Here is a 14428-nt window from a genome sequence, read left to right on the forward strand (position 1 = left end):
ACCCCCCAAAGAGTAAAGATTGCCCAAATGTTGCCTAAAGAGCGTTCTCGAAATCGACAGTAACATTCAAGATGGCGGTAAGTCGACTAACGAACGTGCTGCGAGAGTACGTGGGATTCGAAATCGACGATGCCTTTATTTAGAAGTAATCATTTACTTTTCAGGATGCACTGATTAATAAAGTACATCATTAAGAAAACGTGGGCAGTATATGAGGTACCTACAACATTGGATATTTGTGACAAATAGGTCGATGATTGAATAGGGCGATGTGTGTTGTGTGTATCGCACGTGTACAAAATATACATGACATTTGCAACATTCATACACGGTCAGTCTCTTGGCCTGTATGACAGCACTACTTTTTAGCAGAGCATCCATGTTTGGGGGTCAGGTTAGGGAAATGGTTAATACAATATGCAGAAAGGTTGACAGAGCCCCCAACCCCCCATCCCCTGCCCCTGGGGGTCAAAAAAAGAGTGATCATTTGTTGGGTACAATTTTGACGAAACCCCGTTGGGTAAGAATTTCGACTCAATTTTGGGTAAACGTTTTACGCAGCAATTGAGTAAAATTTGACGCAACCCCTGTTGCGTAGCGTTTTACCCCGTCAACGACCATGTTCCCTTTTTACCACCACAAAGAGTACAATTTTACACAACATTGGGTACTTTTTTCTAAGAGTGCACAGAAGTGGTCAGCATATGTTTCAGAACAGAGTATTTCAGGTTCGATGGGAAAGCTGATATTCAATGTATTATTATGTTAACGAAATGCTGCCCTAGTATTATCCTCATCCACTCACTCCCCCCCCCCCCGAAAAAAATGAAATAAAACTGACTTGCGAGACTTGCGTTTGAACACAAATCAAAGTGATGTATTCACTTCGAAAGCCTTTCTCTGGCACTTTCTTTACTTCAGCGAGATTGTTTTATATGCAGCCAGATTGTCTTCTGACGACGGCTTCCAACTCTGACTCCGCAACGCCGCCATCATGAACCCATCACATCGACCGTGCTTCGAATGGCCGCGCGAATTGGCACATTGACCCGGAAATAGACGGTAATAAGAAAAATGTATTACATATGCATAATTATTGATGTTGACGCTGGTACGCCATTAGTTCCCCTTTGCCGTCTACCCATTCGGCGCGGGGAACCAGTCCGTATTGATGTGTACGTCACAGACCGGGGATTCCCATGGCCGTGCGCACGCAATACCAGCGTCAACAAGAATTGTCATTTTTTTATTTCCCATATATTTTCCTGTTTCCTTCTGTAGCTCACTGTGTCGCTACCTGGGATAATCTTAAGAGTATAGTCATCGACTGCAAGGCCTGATCTAAATTGAACGTAAGTACGATATAATTGTCATTTTGTTTCATAGTTTAAACGTAAAAGCTCACATATTTCGCAAATTGATTGTTGACGGTTATAACCAACAACGTTCCTGATAATAACGAAGATAATTTCTCTTGGTCGCCATTTCACAGACATCAGGGTTAAACACGGCAGTCTCAAATTCTCAAACTTGACTTCTCCACAATAAATTTAACGTTTCCACTATGACATGTTGTGATTAAAAAAACCGTTCATCTATTCTTGGAAAGTGCCCATAATTATCTATTCTTGGAAAGGCATAAAAACACAGCGTTTACATATCATTTCGCACATTCTGTTAATTGTCTGCACTTGTGTGCTTTTTGCATAAGTTAAAGGCTAAGTTAAAGTTAAAGGCTAAGTTGTTTTCATTTGTGTAAAGCGTAATGAAATCCCTTTCACAAACCTAATATGTTTTTGAGAGTACTTGTTGCAAAATGTGATGCACAACAAAACCTACCAACTGTGTGTTCATGTTCAATGAAAGAGCGGAGAACATTTTGGCAGCATGCTGCAAATGTTGCTTAAAAATCTGGGTTTATTGTTTTGTAAGTAATGGAGACATAATAATTGTAACGCACTTGCTCAAATTGCGACAATGGACTGGATCGTCCTACTGTATCGTGAATGTTGGATTATATCATATCAGGCAATTGTACTGTAAGCTATCAGTTGTAAAATAATGCATACGCCTAGATCGATAAAAACTGGTTTTTTTCCCAATAGCTAGATAAAATACCAACGGTGTTAAATCTAACACCGTTGCATTTGTTTTTAAGTGTACATACATCAGTGCACGTGGACTATTATGTCAGGCTATTATATGTCTAACTATCACGCTGGAATGCATGTCAAGCCAAAGAACATTTTTACACCATATGTCATATTGATGATTGATCAAAATCGTTGATTTCCATTGATCATTTTTTTAGCAGTGATATTTGGATGAAATGAAGGTATATAAAATGAATGTAGGTCCCCAGTTATCTTTGGTTTTGCACAATAGACCAAAATATACATGATTTAAATCAAGAGGAGTTTTGTTTTCTAACGTTTAGTTTAATAAAAACAATGTAAACAGTAGCAATAATGAAATTAATTGGCCAGTACATGAAACTGGCATGTACATGTCATTCTCTCACTGGTGCATTGTATTGAAACTCAATCTCCGCTCGTTCTAATGTGTAATGTCAGGGTAACAAACCTGGCCAATTCACTTTTTTTCGGAGGGTAGAGGTTCCTTTTTCCCTTCCATTTTGAAAGAACCATTTGTCAGACAACTTGTATTGTTTAACATAAAATAAAGCCATCTTAATTAATCTGTGTCAGAAACAAATGCTTTAGAACGTGTCAAATATCACTCAATAACCCGACAAACCAAATACGGACATCATACATGTCATTGCATTTTATTACCTGTAACTTTCAAAACTATAATAAACTATAAAATAGGGGTAGGAATGTCTTATTCGATTGGCATGGACTTCATCTGTTTTTCCTTTTTTTTCATAAGGGCATAACAGCAATTACTTTTATGCATTAAGCATTTGATATTGCACAGCTTTGCTATCTTTCAGTACAAGCGTATTAAAGGGAATGCATTTTATTCGTAAAAAAAAAAAAAATACAAGCGTAAACTTCTGGGTTTTAATGGGCAGGTCCTTGAAAAAGTGGGCCACCTTGTTAACCCAACGACCAAAATACGGACATCATACTGTTGCATTTTATTCCCTAAATTTCAAAACTATGCTAGACGGGGGCCATTCAGAATTTTCAATGTTTTAAAATTTCGATCTGTTTCCAAATTGTGGATGGGTGGGTCAAGCTAAATAATTGAAAATCGAAATTCACTTTCCATAGAAAAAGATAAAAAAAAAAAAAAATAGATAGATCTTTTGACTTGCCTGAACTACGCGCAAGCATTCCGATATCGCGATGCGTGTTTCTTTTTCAACTTCATCCCCTGTATATGTACTGTACATAGACTTGGACGCCGGGCGTTTGTAGCGGTTAGGCCGTGTAGAGGCAGCAGGGTACCAGGTGTACTAGATCGGCTCTATAACACGCCGCGGGCGTCGATTACCAATCGCTATAAAAACTGGACTATTTAACCACTGGACTCCAAGACTACGAGGACCGCAGCCTGTGATGTGATGTCTGCCCAAACCTGATGTTTTTCTTTCGCTCGTACCCCACGCCCTGCAAATAGGGCGGGGGGGGGGGGGGAGGGGGGTACGAGCGAATGTTTATCTCAGCTACCTCACGTGACAGGCACAACATCGTATGTCACATGTCATCCACCTCATCCAGAAAACGACAAAACCACGGTCATCTTTGTGGCTTCCAAAACTGCAATCTGTCATTCCCAACAGCATATCAGCTGGCAAAACACAAGAAAACTGAAGGTCACCAGTGCAAAAGAGGAAGACCGACAACTTCACGCCGTCACTGACACACATGTACAGGGGTATACATGTTCATGTTCAAGTATATGTACATGCAAGTGCATGTACATGTACATGTTCAGTTTTTTTATTAATCGAAATTAGGGGTGGGTGGGTGGGTGAAAATAATTTGGAAAAAAGTCGAAATTTTAAAACATTGAAAATTCTGAATGGCCCCTAAAACAAAAAGCATTGTCAAATCCAATTGAACACACAATCCATCTTTTAGTTTTTCGTGTTTAAGGTCTGTGAAATGAGTATTACCTTGGAGCATATTTTGTAGCAAATGTCCATTCCATTTTTTATTTTCTTTTTAAACAAATAACATTTTTTTTTTTTTTTTTTAATATTTTATGATTTTCCTCACAATCTTCAGAGTAGGGTCTTCTCTTCAAATTATAAGCCCAACATGTAGCTTTTTGAAACTATTTGCGCATACAGCTTTCTCATCGTCTAACTATTATATACTGCAACAACAATGAACCACTGAAAGCAGAAAGATAATTGAAATAATATCCAGCCAGATTGCCGGATTGACTCTGTCACCCAGCTCTTTGCCATCTACCCATTTGGCGCGGGAAGCGGTGTTTTTATTTGCAGCACACCTCGTCAATGGATCATGATTATTCAGCTAGTTCAATGTTTATTCATATGAAATAATAATTAAGTGACATCATTGCTATCACTCAGTTATGCATGTACATTAAAGCATTTCAAAGAACGGCTTTATTCGTCCAGCTGCCTCGGTGGTCTAGTGGATAGTGGAATTAACTATGGATCTCAAAATCTGTAGTTCGAGCCCATGCCCGTTTTCATCAAATATTTTTTTTGTTGGTTGGAATAAGTTTAAATAAAGGGAAAACAGTACACTTCGAGAACCTAAGTGTTTTCCATCCACACAGATTGATTTATATTCATGTTAGGGTGCGTGATGTGATTGCTTAAAATACGATGTATGCTGCAAAAAAAATACGTGCGCGAGAACCAGTCTGGTTTGATGTGTACGTCGCAATAACAGCGTCAGCCAGAATTGTCCATTTCTGTTTCCCATAATATTTTCTTGTTCCGTTCTGAAGCGTACAATTAACCTTACTGTGTCACTACCTAGAATAATATTAGAGTATAGTCATCGATTGCAACGCCTGATCTTAGTTATAAACCGTAAAAATATAATGTCCATGTTGTTCCGCAGTTTAAATTAAACGTAAAAGCTCACAAACTACGCATTGATTATGGACGTTACAGGACCAACAATGTTCTTGGTACTTATAAAGCTAATTTACTCTTCAAGTGGTCGCCATAAAACAGACATCAGTGTTAAACACGGCAATCTGAAATGTTCAACATTGATTTCTCCACAATTATACGTTTTCCACAATGACATATTGCTATTAGAAAAAGACGTGCAACTATACTGGGAAAACTGCCCAGTGGTACAATGCTTTAGAACATGTCATTTCACACATTTTGTCCTCCTGTTGTGTGCGCTTGTTTTCCCTTGCATTCTTAAAATTTAAAGGTTACGTTGTTTGAATTTTTGGTACCAGTAAGCATTTATGCCATTCACAAACCTAAATTGTTTTTGAGAGTGCTTGTTGCCAGTGCCATGCACGACAAAATTTACACACACACACAAAATGTTTATGATAATGGAAGACCGCGAGGTACATTTTGGCAATATGCTGGAAATGTTGCTGAAAGAAATCCTGGTTTTTTTTAAGGAATCGGGACATAGTTGTTACGCCCTTGCAAGAATTACGACTGTAGAGACCCTGTGCAAATTTTACTACATGTATATTAAACATCAGGTTGTTGTAACCCTGTAAGTCATGCTACATCACAGTAGGACCGTGTGCAATTCGAATGTCATCTAGGTCATATAGCACGGTGTCGAAAGTTTCATCAGATATGATAGATATTTGCCCTTTTGTACCTCAATATTGTGGTTGTCTATTTACCTTGTTTGTGAATGACGTGTTTGTGATACTGTTCAGGCCCCTTTGTGTTTGTGCGAGTGCAATTCATTTGAATGACACTAGAGGACATGTGCCGTATGATAGCGTAGCAAAAATGGATCTAGTGAACTTTTGAACCACAGAAGAAGGGCAGGGTGAACCTGCATGGTAATGGTTCAATGCAATGGTTCAATGTGTAAACAACTCGGTTGGAGTAAGTCTTCATAACAAGTAGTCGGCTGGGTTAGAACAGGGAGGTTTTTTTTGGGGGGGGGGGGAGGGGACGTCAAGCGCATCAATAAGTAAACAAAATAACACGTGCAGCTGTCAGTGAAACTGCTATTTAAATAATGTGGGGAACAGAAGAAATGGGTATGGCAAAATTCTTAGTTTTGTGACTTAATTCTGTTTGTAGGGAATTGCTAAAACAGGGGTTAGCTGAAGCCATATTGTCTGTTTGTACAAAGTAGTGTGGCCAATCTATAACGGAACAAGACAAACTCCGATATAAAGGGGCAGCGCTCGGTGGTATTACTATTAGGGGGCAGTTCAGTCAGCCAGTTTTTCGAGATGGTCTGAGACAGTGTGTTTGAAGCAGTGTTGCTTTGCAAGCTGAAGAGTTATCTGAGTAGAACGTAATTGTAACCTGATTATAGCGTTACCTTGCATATACTAGCTGTTGATGGTACACATTGCATTGTGTTTTGACTGAGTTTTAGTACGACATGTAAGGTGATATATTTGTGCTAATTCTTGTAAATATTGCGCGGAAGAAATAAGTTGGAGTGGGGAAATACATCAGCTAGCTATAAGCATGAAGTACAATAATCCTCTCCGGTGTAAAGTTTCTCAAGAGTCCTCTTTCAAACGGATCAAGTCCCTGGCCACATTCACGCGCGTGCGGGACGACATCCGGGTCACTTAGTAGCCCCGGCGATTCAAGAGTTCATTGACTTTAGAGCAAAACCGCAACAATAGCAATTTTATGTAAACTAAATATATGAAAATTCAAAATAACGTTAAAAAATGTAAAGGGTAAAAGTCATGTGCCCTTTTGTTATGTATCCGTTTTTTTCCATACTTAAACCAACTGATGCCCAGGCAATGTATTTATTCATTCATTCATTCCTAATTATTTCCACATAATCAATGTGATCAAAAACGGTTAAGAAAATGATTTAAATAAACAAATGAGCATCTCGTACGTCTTATATAATTGTAGTAAACCACGATGGTGGTAACTGGGGTGCTGAGGCCTGAGCAACAACAGGTTCCTAGAATTATCCAGGGGTAATGGGTAGTAATGTAGACACACAACTTGACTGCGACCCTCTCTTTTATTTGAAATTGAATTTATTGGGGAAAATCCTGCAAATACACAACCATTTCCTTAAAATAGTACGACGTATGCTTCATATTAAAATAATAATTAAAACCTCAGATTGACAATGTCCTCGTTAGTAGGGAATAATTAATGAGTTATTCTACAAATAGTCAGTAATCCATGGGATGAGAAAATGTCACTGTAGGCCAACGTTACAATATATCAATAACATGTAGGCCTACATTGTTGTATAATTGTCCATGCAACTCACTCAACAGCTGATAAGTTGCCTACTTTGCTACATGTAAGTCACCGTGCACCGGTATGCATCGCAAGTATACTAGTATTCTCATTCATTGGCTAGGACATGAAAGAAACAGTATTTACTGTAAACCTTCATATGAGAAGATCATCAAGACAAATTCATGTACGAAAGCACGGGAAAGACGACATAATTAGGCATATTTCTAGGGCCTAATTACTTATGAAGTGCGCGTGTACGTCCAGCTTGCGCGTGGTGATGAGGCTCTGCACGGATAGAGAGCTCAGTCGCTTAAAGAGGCACTCTGAAGTTGAAAGAGACTATTCATGTCGCTTTTTCCGTATTCCTACATAATATACAGACATGGTCAGCAGCTTTTTCAGAAGTGAACAGCGTATTTTAGGTTCGACGGAAAGGCTCAACTTAATTTTTTTATTATGCTTAGACTTATTTTCGAAATATTAAAAAAAAATAGGCAGCTGAATCATTGTGGGATTGTTTTTAACATCCTCGGGAGATATGTAATCCTGAGCTTTGCCTCGGGTGTCATGTGTCCATGGGCGTCGTCAGGATTGTTTCTAAAGGGGGAAGAGCGCAAATAACAATCCCCAAAATTCTTGTACTTTCTCTAGCATATTCTCAATTTATAATTTTTCGAGGGTGGGCGGGGGACATCTGCCCACCCCACTCCCATTGACACCCCTGCAGACGCCCTTTTTGTTAAATGTGTATTAAATTAATTGCAAATTTGACTGAACATTTCTTTTTTCTTTTTCTTTTATCTCCATTTGTATTTTTTTATGTTGTTTGCTTTTCCGGGCTTTGCCCGATCTCGTTTGGGAAAAAAATTCCCCCGCCCTTTACCTCAATACCATTTTTCATTGCAATGTAAGATGAAAGTTATTTGTATTCTTTTCTTTCACAGGTTGACCACTTCCAAGCTGTGATATCAACTGTACGCGTTGACCATGGATGGTGAGATCTTTCACATACATCTTACACATTCTTTTAATTTTACTTCTTCCCCTGTTACACTTCCCCTGTAAAAATTAGTTAGTCATGTTGGTTAATAAATGTTAGTTCTACCCTACGTCTGATATGACTAATGAACATTAGAGAGACAGGCCAGATGACTACCATTAATAAGTCAATTATTAGTCAAAATGACTAATATTAATAAGCCTTCTGCTTAAACCAAAAGGCGTCTAAAATGACTAAAAGTTAGTCGTCCGACTTTTGCAGTTAGTCACTCAAAGTGATGACTAATTACATTAATCACATGACTTGTCAGATATTAGTCAAAATTACTAAAATTAATTTAATCTTCTGATTAAACAAAACAGCGCTGACTTTTGCAGTTAGTCATTCAATTCAAAATGACGACTAACCGCATAAGTCACATGACTTAAGTTCAATTTCTTGTAAAACATAAGGAAAAGAAGTGTGTTTGCGACCACCGTTGAAAAAGGGCATGATTCGTTAGAAAATATTGCATGCAGTCCAGGGCATGAACGCATGCATGAGAAGTGTAAGTTAAATTTCTGTAGCACATACATTTTTTTTTCGCAAATGCAAAACCTGCAGACCTTGGGGGAAAATGGTTCTTTTTGTAATGACTAGACGAAAGCAAGCATTGGTATGTTTTTTCCTGATTAAGGGGTCATGTTTACTATTTGCTGGTTTAAAGATTTCTCAAATGTGTTTAATCTGTGATTTAAAATATAACGTGCCCTCGACCAATAGGAATGGGTAATAATAACACAGGTATATATGAATAACTGTTGAAGTGCAAATAGACGGAATCATTGATACCGATGCAATTGCATGATTTTTATGATTGGAATACTCATTATGTTCCCGTTGTCAATATTTAAACCATCCGTTCTCGTGGATTTGTTTTTGTCACACATGACGATTAGAATTTACTTCAATTATAGAAAGGGGGCCTGATCATGCTCCCACGACGCCAAGAGATCACGATAGGCCGGAGCCAAGTGATGATACTCCCTCCACACAGACTCCAGATGCATCTGAACCATCCGCATCTGGTAGTGACGGTAGCATTACGAACCAACCTTCACTCCACTTGGTCAATTGTCCTATCATTTTGGGTGATTGCTTGGACACACAATTTAAATATGGTAATTTATTTTGTTTTATCAGCTGAAACAAAAAATACGCAAGCTTAAATCTGAAGATATTTTATTGGCCATCGTTACTGCATGTATGAAATTCACCACAATATTCCATCGGTAAGGATTTCAAGATCTATATTTTTCTCCATTTCAAAACTGCATAAAATGTGGGGAAAGTCATTTTGGAGTGTCAGATCACACTAGCGGTTCAGTTATATACTTCAAGCTAAAGTGGACTGTTACTGTGATACGAATTTTATAAGTGGGGTTTTCTTTTGGTAAGTTGGGGTGTTTGTTTGTTTGTTTGTTTGTTGGGGTGTTGGGGTGTTTGTTTGTTTGTTTGTTTGTTTTATTGGGGTGTAGGGGTGTTTGTTTGTTTGTTTGTTTGATTTATTAAATTGTTTGGATTTTTTTCAGTAAACACGCACTTTATCAAATCAAAATATCAATTTTGGTTTTGCTGGTTGTTAAAATTATTTTAGTCTTCTTTATAACCTGGACCGAAAAGAATTTTTTTTATACAGGTGATTCTCAGACAACTGTCGTCCGGCCAGCTGTACCTGGCGAGTGGCCGACTGAGATGCAGTATGAGTACAATCGCCCTGACGGTCGGACTGGCAAGGAAACCAAATTTAAATATCCCGGTAAGATTAGACCATGTTCTAGTGCTCAAAGATAATCTCACCCCACGAGGAAAAAGAGTATGCCTGGAATTCCAACAAACTATAGCTTGTCCGTCAACAGAAAAAAAAATCTCTCATGGCCAGATTGACCTATCGAGGTAGAATCGCGGTAGAATTGCGTCGACGCAGCTTGTAAAATATTATCCAATTATATGATAAACTAATGGATGTGGAACACACCATATATGAGACAAACAAAATTTCTGTTAACGTACACAATCCCGTACGGTTGTCTAAGGGGCGTGGCTAACTCGCAAACAGCGATATGTCAATTACTATGAGAAGTTTGGTAACTTTGCAGGAGGTCCAATTGCAAAATTTACAAGCTGATGCTGTTCGACAGAAGACGTTCAAAAACTGCTTACAGACACACTTTCGATTGAAGTTTGAAAGCTAATTTTCTTACAAATATCTGAAAGGATTTTTTTCCTTCAATTGTCTACCCCACCAGATCTCCTGCAAGATTCAGGCGAAATTATACACTATGGCGAGGAATTGTGTAACGCATCAGCCATAGGAAACACCATGAAAGTGCAAGAAATTATTAGCCGGCATCCTGAATTGGTAATCAGTGATAACATATTGATTGTATATCAATCAATATGTATATTCATGTCCTTTGCCATATTATCATTTTGTAGTTGTGGCCAACGAGTTGAGTTTATGTCGCTTCCGTGGACCGTGAGCGTGACGTCTTTGTATTCATAGCTTATGAAGTGATTAGTAGTGTGTAGGCTGCGGGTGCTCTATTTTTGTCCAACCATCAATCAAATACAACTCAATTATTCAAGGACACCGAAAATGACTAGTAAGACCAGAATGAATAAATACAATTTGTGGTTAAAGAAACCGTCAACGTAATCTTGTGACATATAACATGTTGCAGGTCAAGTTTCAGAACAAGCAAGGACAAACTCCACTACACACAGCCGCTTATGGTGGTCACGTGGGTGCCGTCGACGCCTTAGTTACCAATGACGCCCCACTAGAAAGACAAGATAAAGAGGGACAAACGCCACTAGCGTCTGCAGTAGATGGGTGAGCATTGTTTAATAGGTTTATATTGAACAGATTTAATTAATCGCATTCGCTGATACGAACAATACTTTATCGGTCTCTTTTGACAGAAATGAACCAAAAGTAGTGAGGTATCTTTTGGAAGCTGGCAGCAAGATAAATGCATCAAACAAGATGTCCTTCACTCCACTGTACTTAGCTACTCTACATGACCAACAGAAGTGCGTCGAAATACTGCTTGAACGCTGGCCAGAAGCGTGTAATATCAATTTCAAGGTAGGTCGATTAATTGCCGTTTCTTCCCACAAACCAGACGGAGGTATTTTACACTAAATTCCTTGTATCTTCAAACGGACGGTCGCAGAAATCTGGGAGTTGCAGATTATGATAATTCATTCTTCTGGCTTTAAGTCAATCTATGTCTGGCTTTGAAAGCAGAACAACCACTGATCATTGTTTTCTTGAATATATGGGGAATGAGGCAATTGCCTATGGAGCTGAACAGAAAATGACCGTTTGTGACAAACCTTTGGTTGTTTATCTCAAGGAATCCCAAGAACCCAATATCGCAGCACACTGGGGGTAGCGGTTTTGTAAAAAAGATAAAGTTCTCTTTCCATTCATATAAGGCTCAATTGTATTGGTTTAAAAACCACTGATAATTTTTTCGTCAAAGTTCCTCCCCCCCAAATGACTGGATTTGATGCAGAGGTCAGTCTTGTGAGTGCACGTGACCTAAGTCCGCATTGTTTTGTAGGGCCGTTCCACTCACTCGGGGGTATTAAGAGAATCACCATGTTGCCGCGTATTATCATGTAGTATGTACATGTGCATAACGACCACTGATTTCGTTTAAGTTTGACGTGTTTTTTACAGGCCTCCATTTTCACTTTTGTGACATGTTCATGGACTTGTCAACGCTTTATGAACCAACTTGCAATTGGCATTTTTTTTTTATTAACTGTTTATATATCTAAGTATAGTTTTTTGTTCTTGTTCATTTTGCAATATAATTTTATGTATACTTTATGTGTTTGAACACTCGTGGTTTGTGACAAAATATATGTGAACGGATCGTTTAAATGCCCAAAAAATACAAAGGCAGCTTGCTAGATGTGGGGGTGTATGCGGACGAACTTGTCCCTCAGTTTGTATCATGTACCTAATATTGAGAATGGAGGATCCTAACAGTGTCTGCGTGGGTGATGGCCAGCGTGTTGCATGTGGTATTCAAATCGCAAGGTCAATTAAGCAAGTTAAGGAGCTGTCTCACACATATTGATCTTTTGTGCGTTTGGGTCTCAAACTTTTCATTATGAGTGAGTATCACCCGTTATCCACGGATCCAAGTCTCCTTTTTAACGTCTGATTATGTCAAAGCATGCAGATTTATGCGATCTCGCGCCACAGCCAATCGGAGTCGACTCTACTAAATCATTTCATTCCCAAATCAGAACTGAAACCGTGATTGGTCAAATCGAATCCATGTGTTGTAATGCAACAGCAGCCGCGCGCGTACGTGTCGCGTAACATAATAGCGCGTGGCCAAAGCCTTTGTTGCTGTGTTAAGCGGGGTTATTCCAACCTCGTCCCCAGGGTGTCGAACAGTACGCGCCCATCACTACCTGCTCTCTCACCCTGGTATTGGATCATTTGCATGTGCAAGATTTTTGAACACGTATGCAAATGAGGAATAGTCTGGTGCCTGGATATGCGTTACATTAGCGTTTGTTTTTGTATGCGGTGTCTGGGGTAAAAACAGAGTCAATTCGTCGCAGCGCGAGCACGTCGTGAGTTACAAAAACACGATTTTTTTTAAATTAAACTGTTAAGATTTTATCGAGACAACATGCAGTATCATATTTCATATTAATATGACCTTATTGGAAAAGGAAATTAGCATTGTCGAGAAGGCATGGACAAATGATCGCGAAAACACGTACTGCACGTTGTGAATAATAACACCAAGTACACGATAAAAATCCATTACTAGCCAATTGCGGTATCGAATCAGGATACAGGAAGAAAGTTTCCTATCCAGGGTTTGCTATTGGAAACCAGGTTGGAAATAAAGTAAGCACTGGGGACGAGGTTGGGGTTATTCTTTATCCATGTCTAGATTTGTACATAGGTGAATGACCGCATACCCGACATAGAAAGCGCCCGCTGATTGGTCAAAATCTAGAGGTCAAGATGCGATTGTCTTGCATAATTAATCAGCGAATCTGTTCATATGTAATAGACCATGGCCTTCGCCACGGTCTAGCACATAGACTAAGATGGAGGAGGGGCATTCCGGATATTTAAACAAAGCAATTTCTTTACCTAAACGTGTATTCATAAATACCTCAGACAGTTTACGCATTCCTATTGGTCGAGAACCCGTCACGTGGCCGGTCTTAAACGGATGATAAAGACATGGCTAGCTGGTCTTAAACACTTTTCCAGTGTCACAATAAAATGTGGACTCCTAAAAATCCAGTGCCTCTTAGCGTTTCATTGGTTTAACGTTCACAATCCTCACGTAGGCATGCGCAACACTACCAGGGAGTCAAAATTGTATAGTTCTAAATTCAAAACGCAACGTGCCAGGTGCGTTCTGCGCGACATTGCGCAGAACATGATACGCGCGCGTCAATCTCCATAAAAGGGTTGTTTACATCTTACTCGCCAGCTGAACCATCCATTATTTTGCAAGAGGGATGTTTCAAAAAGCATAAAGTGAATTTGTTGAACAAAATCGGGATGTTTTGAACGAATTATATGATTTTTTCTTACCGAAAAGGTATTTATGAATGGGAATAAATATGTGCTCCGTCGGTATTTATCACACTGTTTAAGACCACTTAGAGTCTGGGTGCTGATAATTACCCTCGGCTCCGGCTCGGGTAATTATCAGCGCCCAGACTGATAATTACCCTCGCCTCCGGCTCGGGTAATTATCAGCACCCAGACTCTAAGTGGTCTTAAACAGAGTGATACAAACCTCCGAAGCACACATTTATTTCCTTATTAAAAGGTCAGTCAAAAGCAAAACATTGGCGAGATTTTCAAAGACGGACTGTGATTGAATCATCAGTAAAGAGGAATTTCGAATTAGCATGGTATGCGCACTTCCGCATTGAAACCGAGGCTCTCTGTGGCACGAATTCTGCACGCGCTATTCGTCACATTGCGGGCAGGTAGGTCGGCCGTTGGCTCTCTCGTAAAAGTACGTTTTTCTTTCCTG

General features: G+C 39.2%; 1 protein-coding gene and 1 long non-coding RNA gene across 2 annotated transcripts in view; both read left to right on the top strand.

The window, feature by feature from the left end:
* The first annotated feature begins 1281 nt into the window (after positions 1-1281).
* Positions 1282-10137, top strand: LOC119732045. The gene is made up of 4 exons (XR_005271509.1): positions 1282-1352; positions 8290-8339; positions 9302-9505; positions 10024-10137. It is a non-coding gene; the product is annotated as an uncharacterized LOC119732045 (long non-coding RNA).
* Positions 10138-10258: 121 nt separating this feature from the next.
* Positions 10259-14428, top strand: part of LOC119731980 (serine/threonine-protein phosphatase 6 regulatory ankyrin repeat subunit B-like) — a 34131-nt gene continuing 29961 nt past the window's right edge. Inside the window, exons 1-4 of the mRNA XM_038205322.1 lie at positions 10259-10280; positions 10634-10746; positions 11069-11220; positions 11310-11475. Coding sequence (XP_038061250.1) covers positions 10259-10280; positions 10634-10746; positions 11069-11220; positions 11310-11475 — 453 coding nt within the window. The remainder of the gene's footprint in view (positions 10281-10633; positions 10747-11068; positions 11221-11309; positions 11476-14428) is intronic.

Source organism: Patiria miniata, unplaced genomic scaffold, assembly GCF_015706575.1.
Source record: "Patiria miniata isolate m_02_andy unplaced genomic scaffold, ASM1570657v1 HiC_scaffold_24, whole genome shotgun sequence".
Taxonomy (NCBI): domain Eukaryota; kingdom Metazoa; phylum Echinodermata; class Asteroidea; order Valvatida; family Asterinidae; genus Patiria; species Patiria miniata.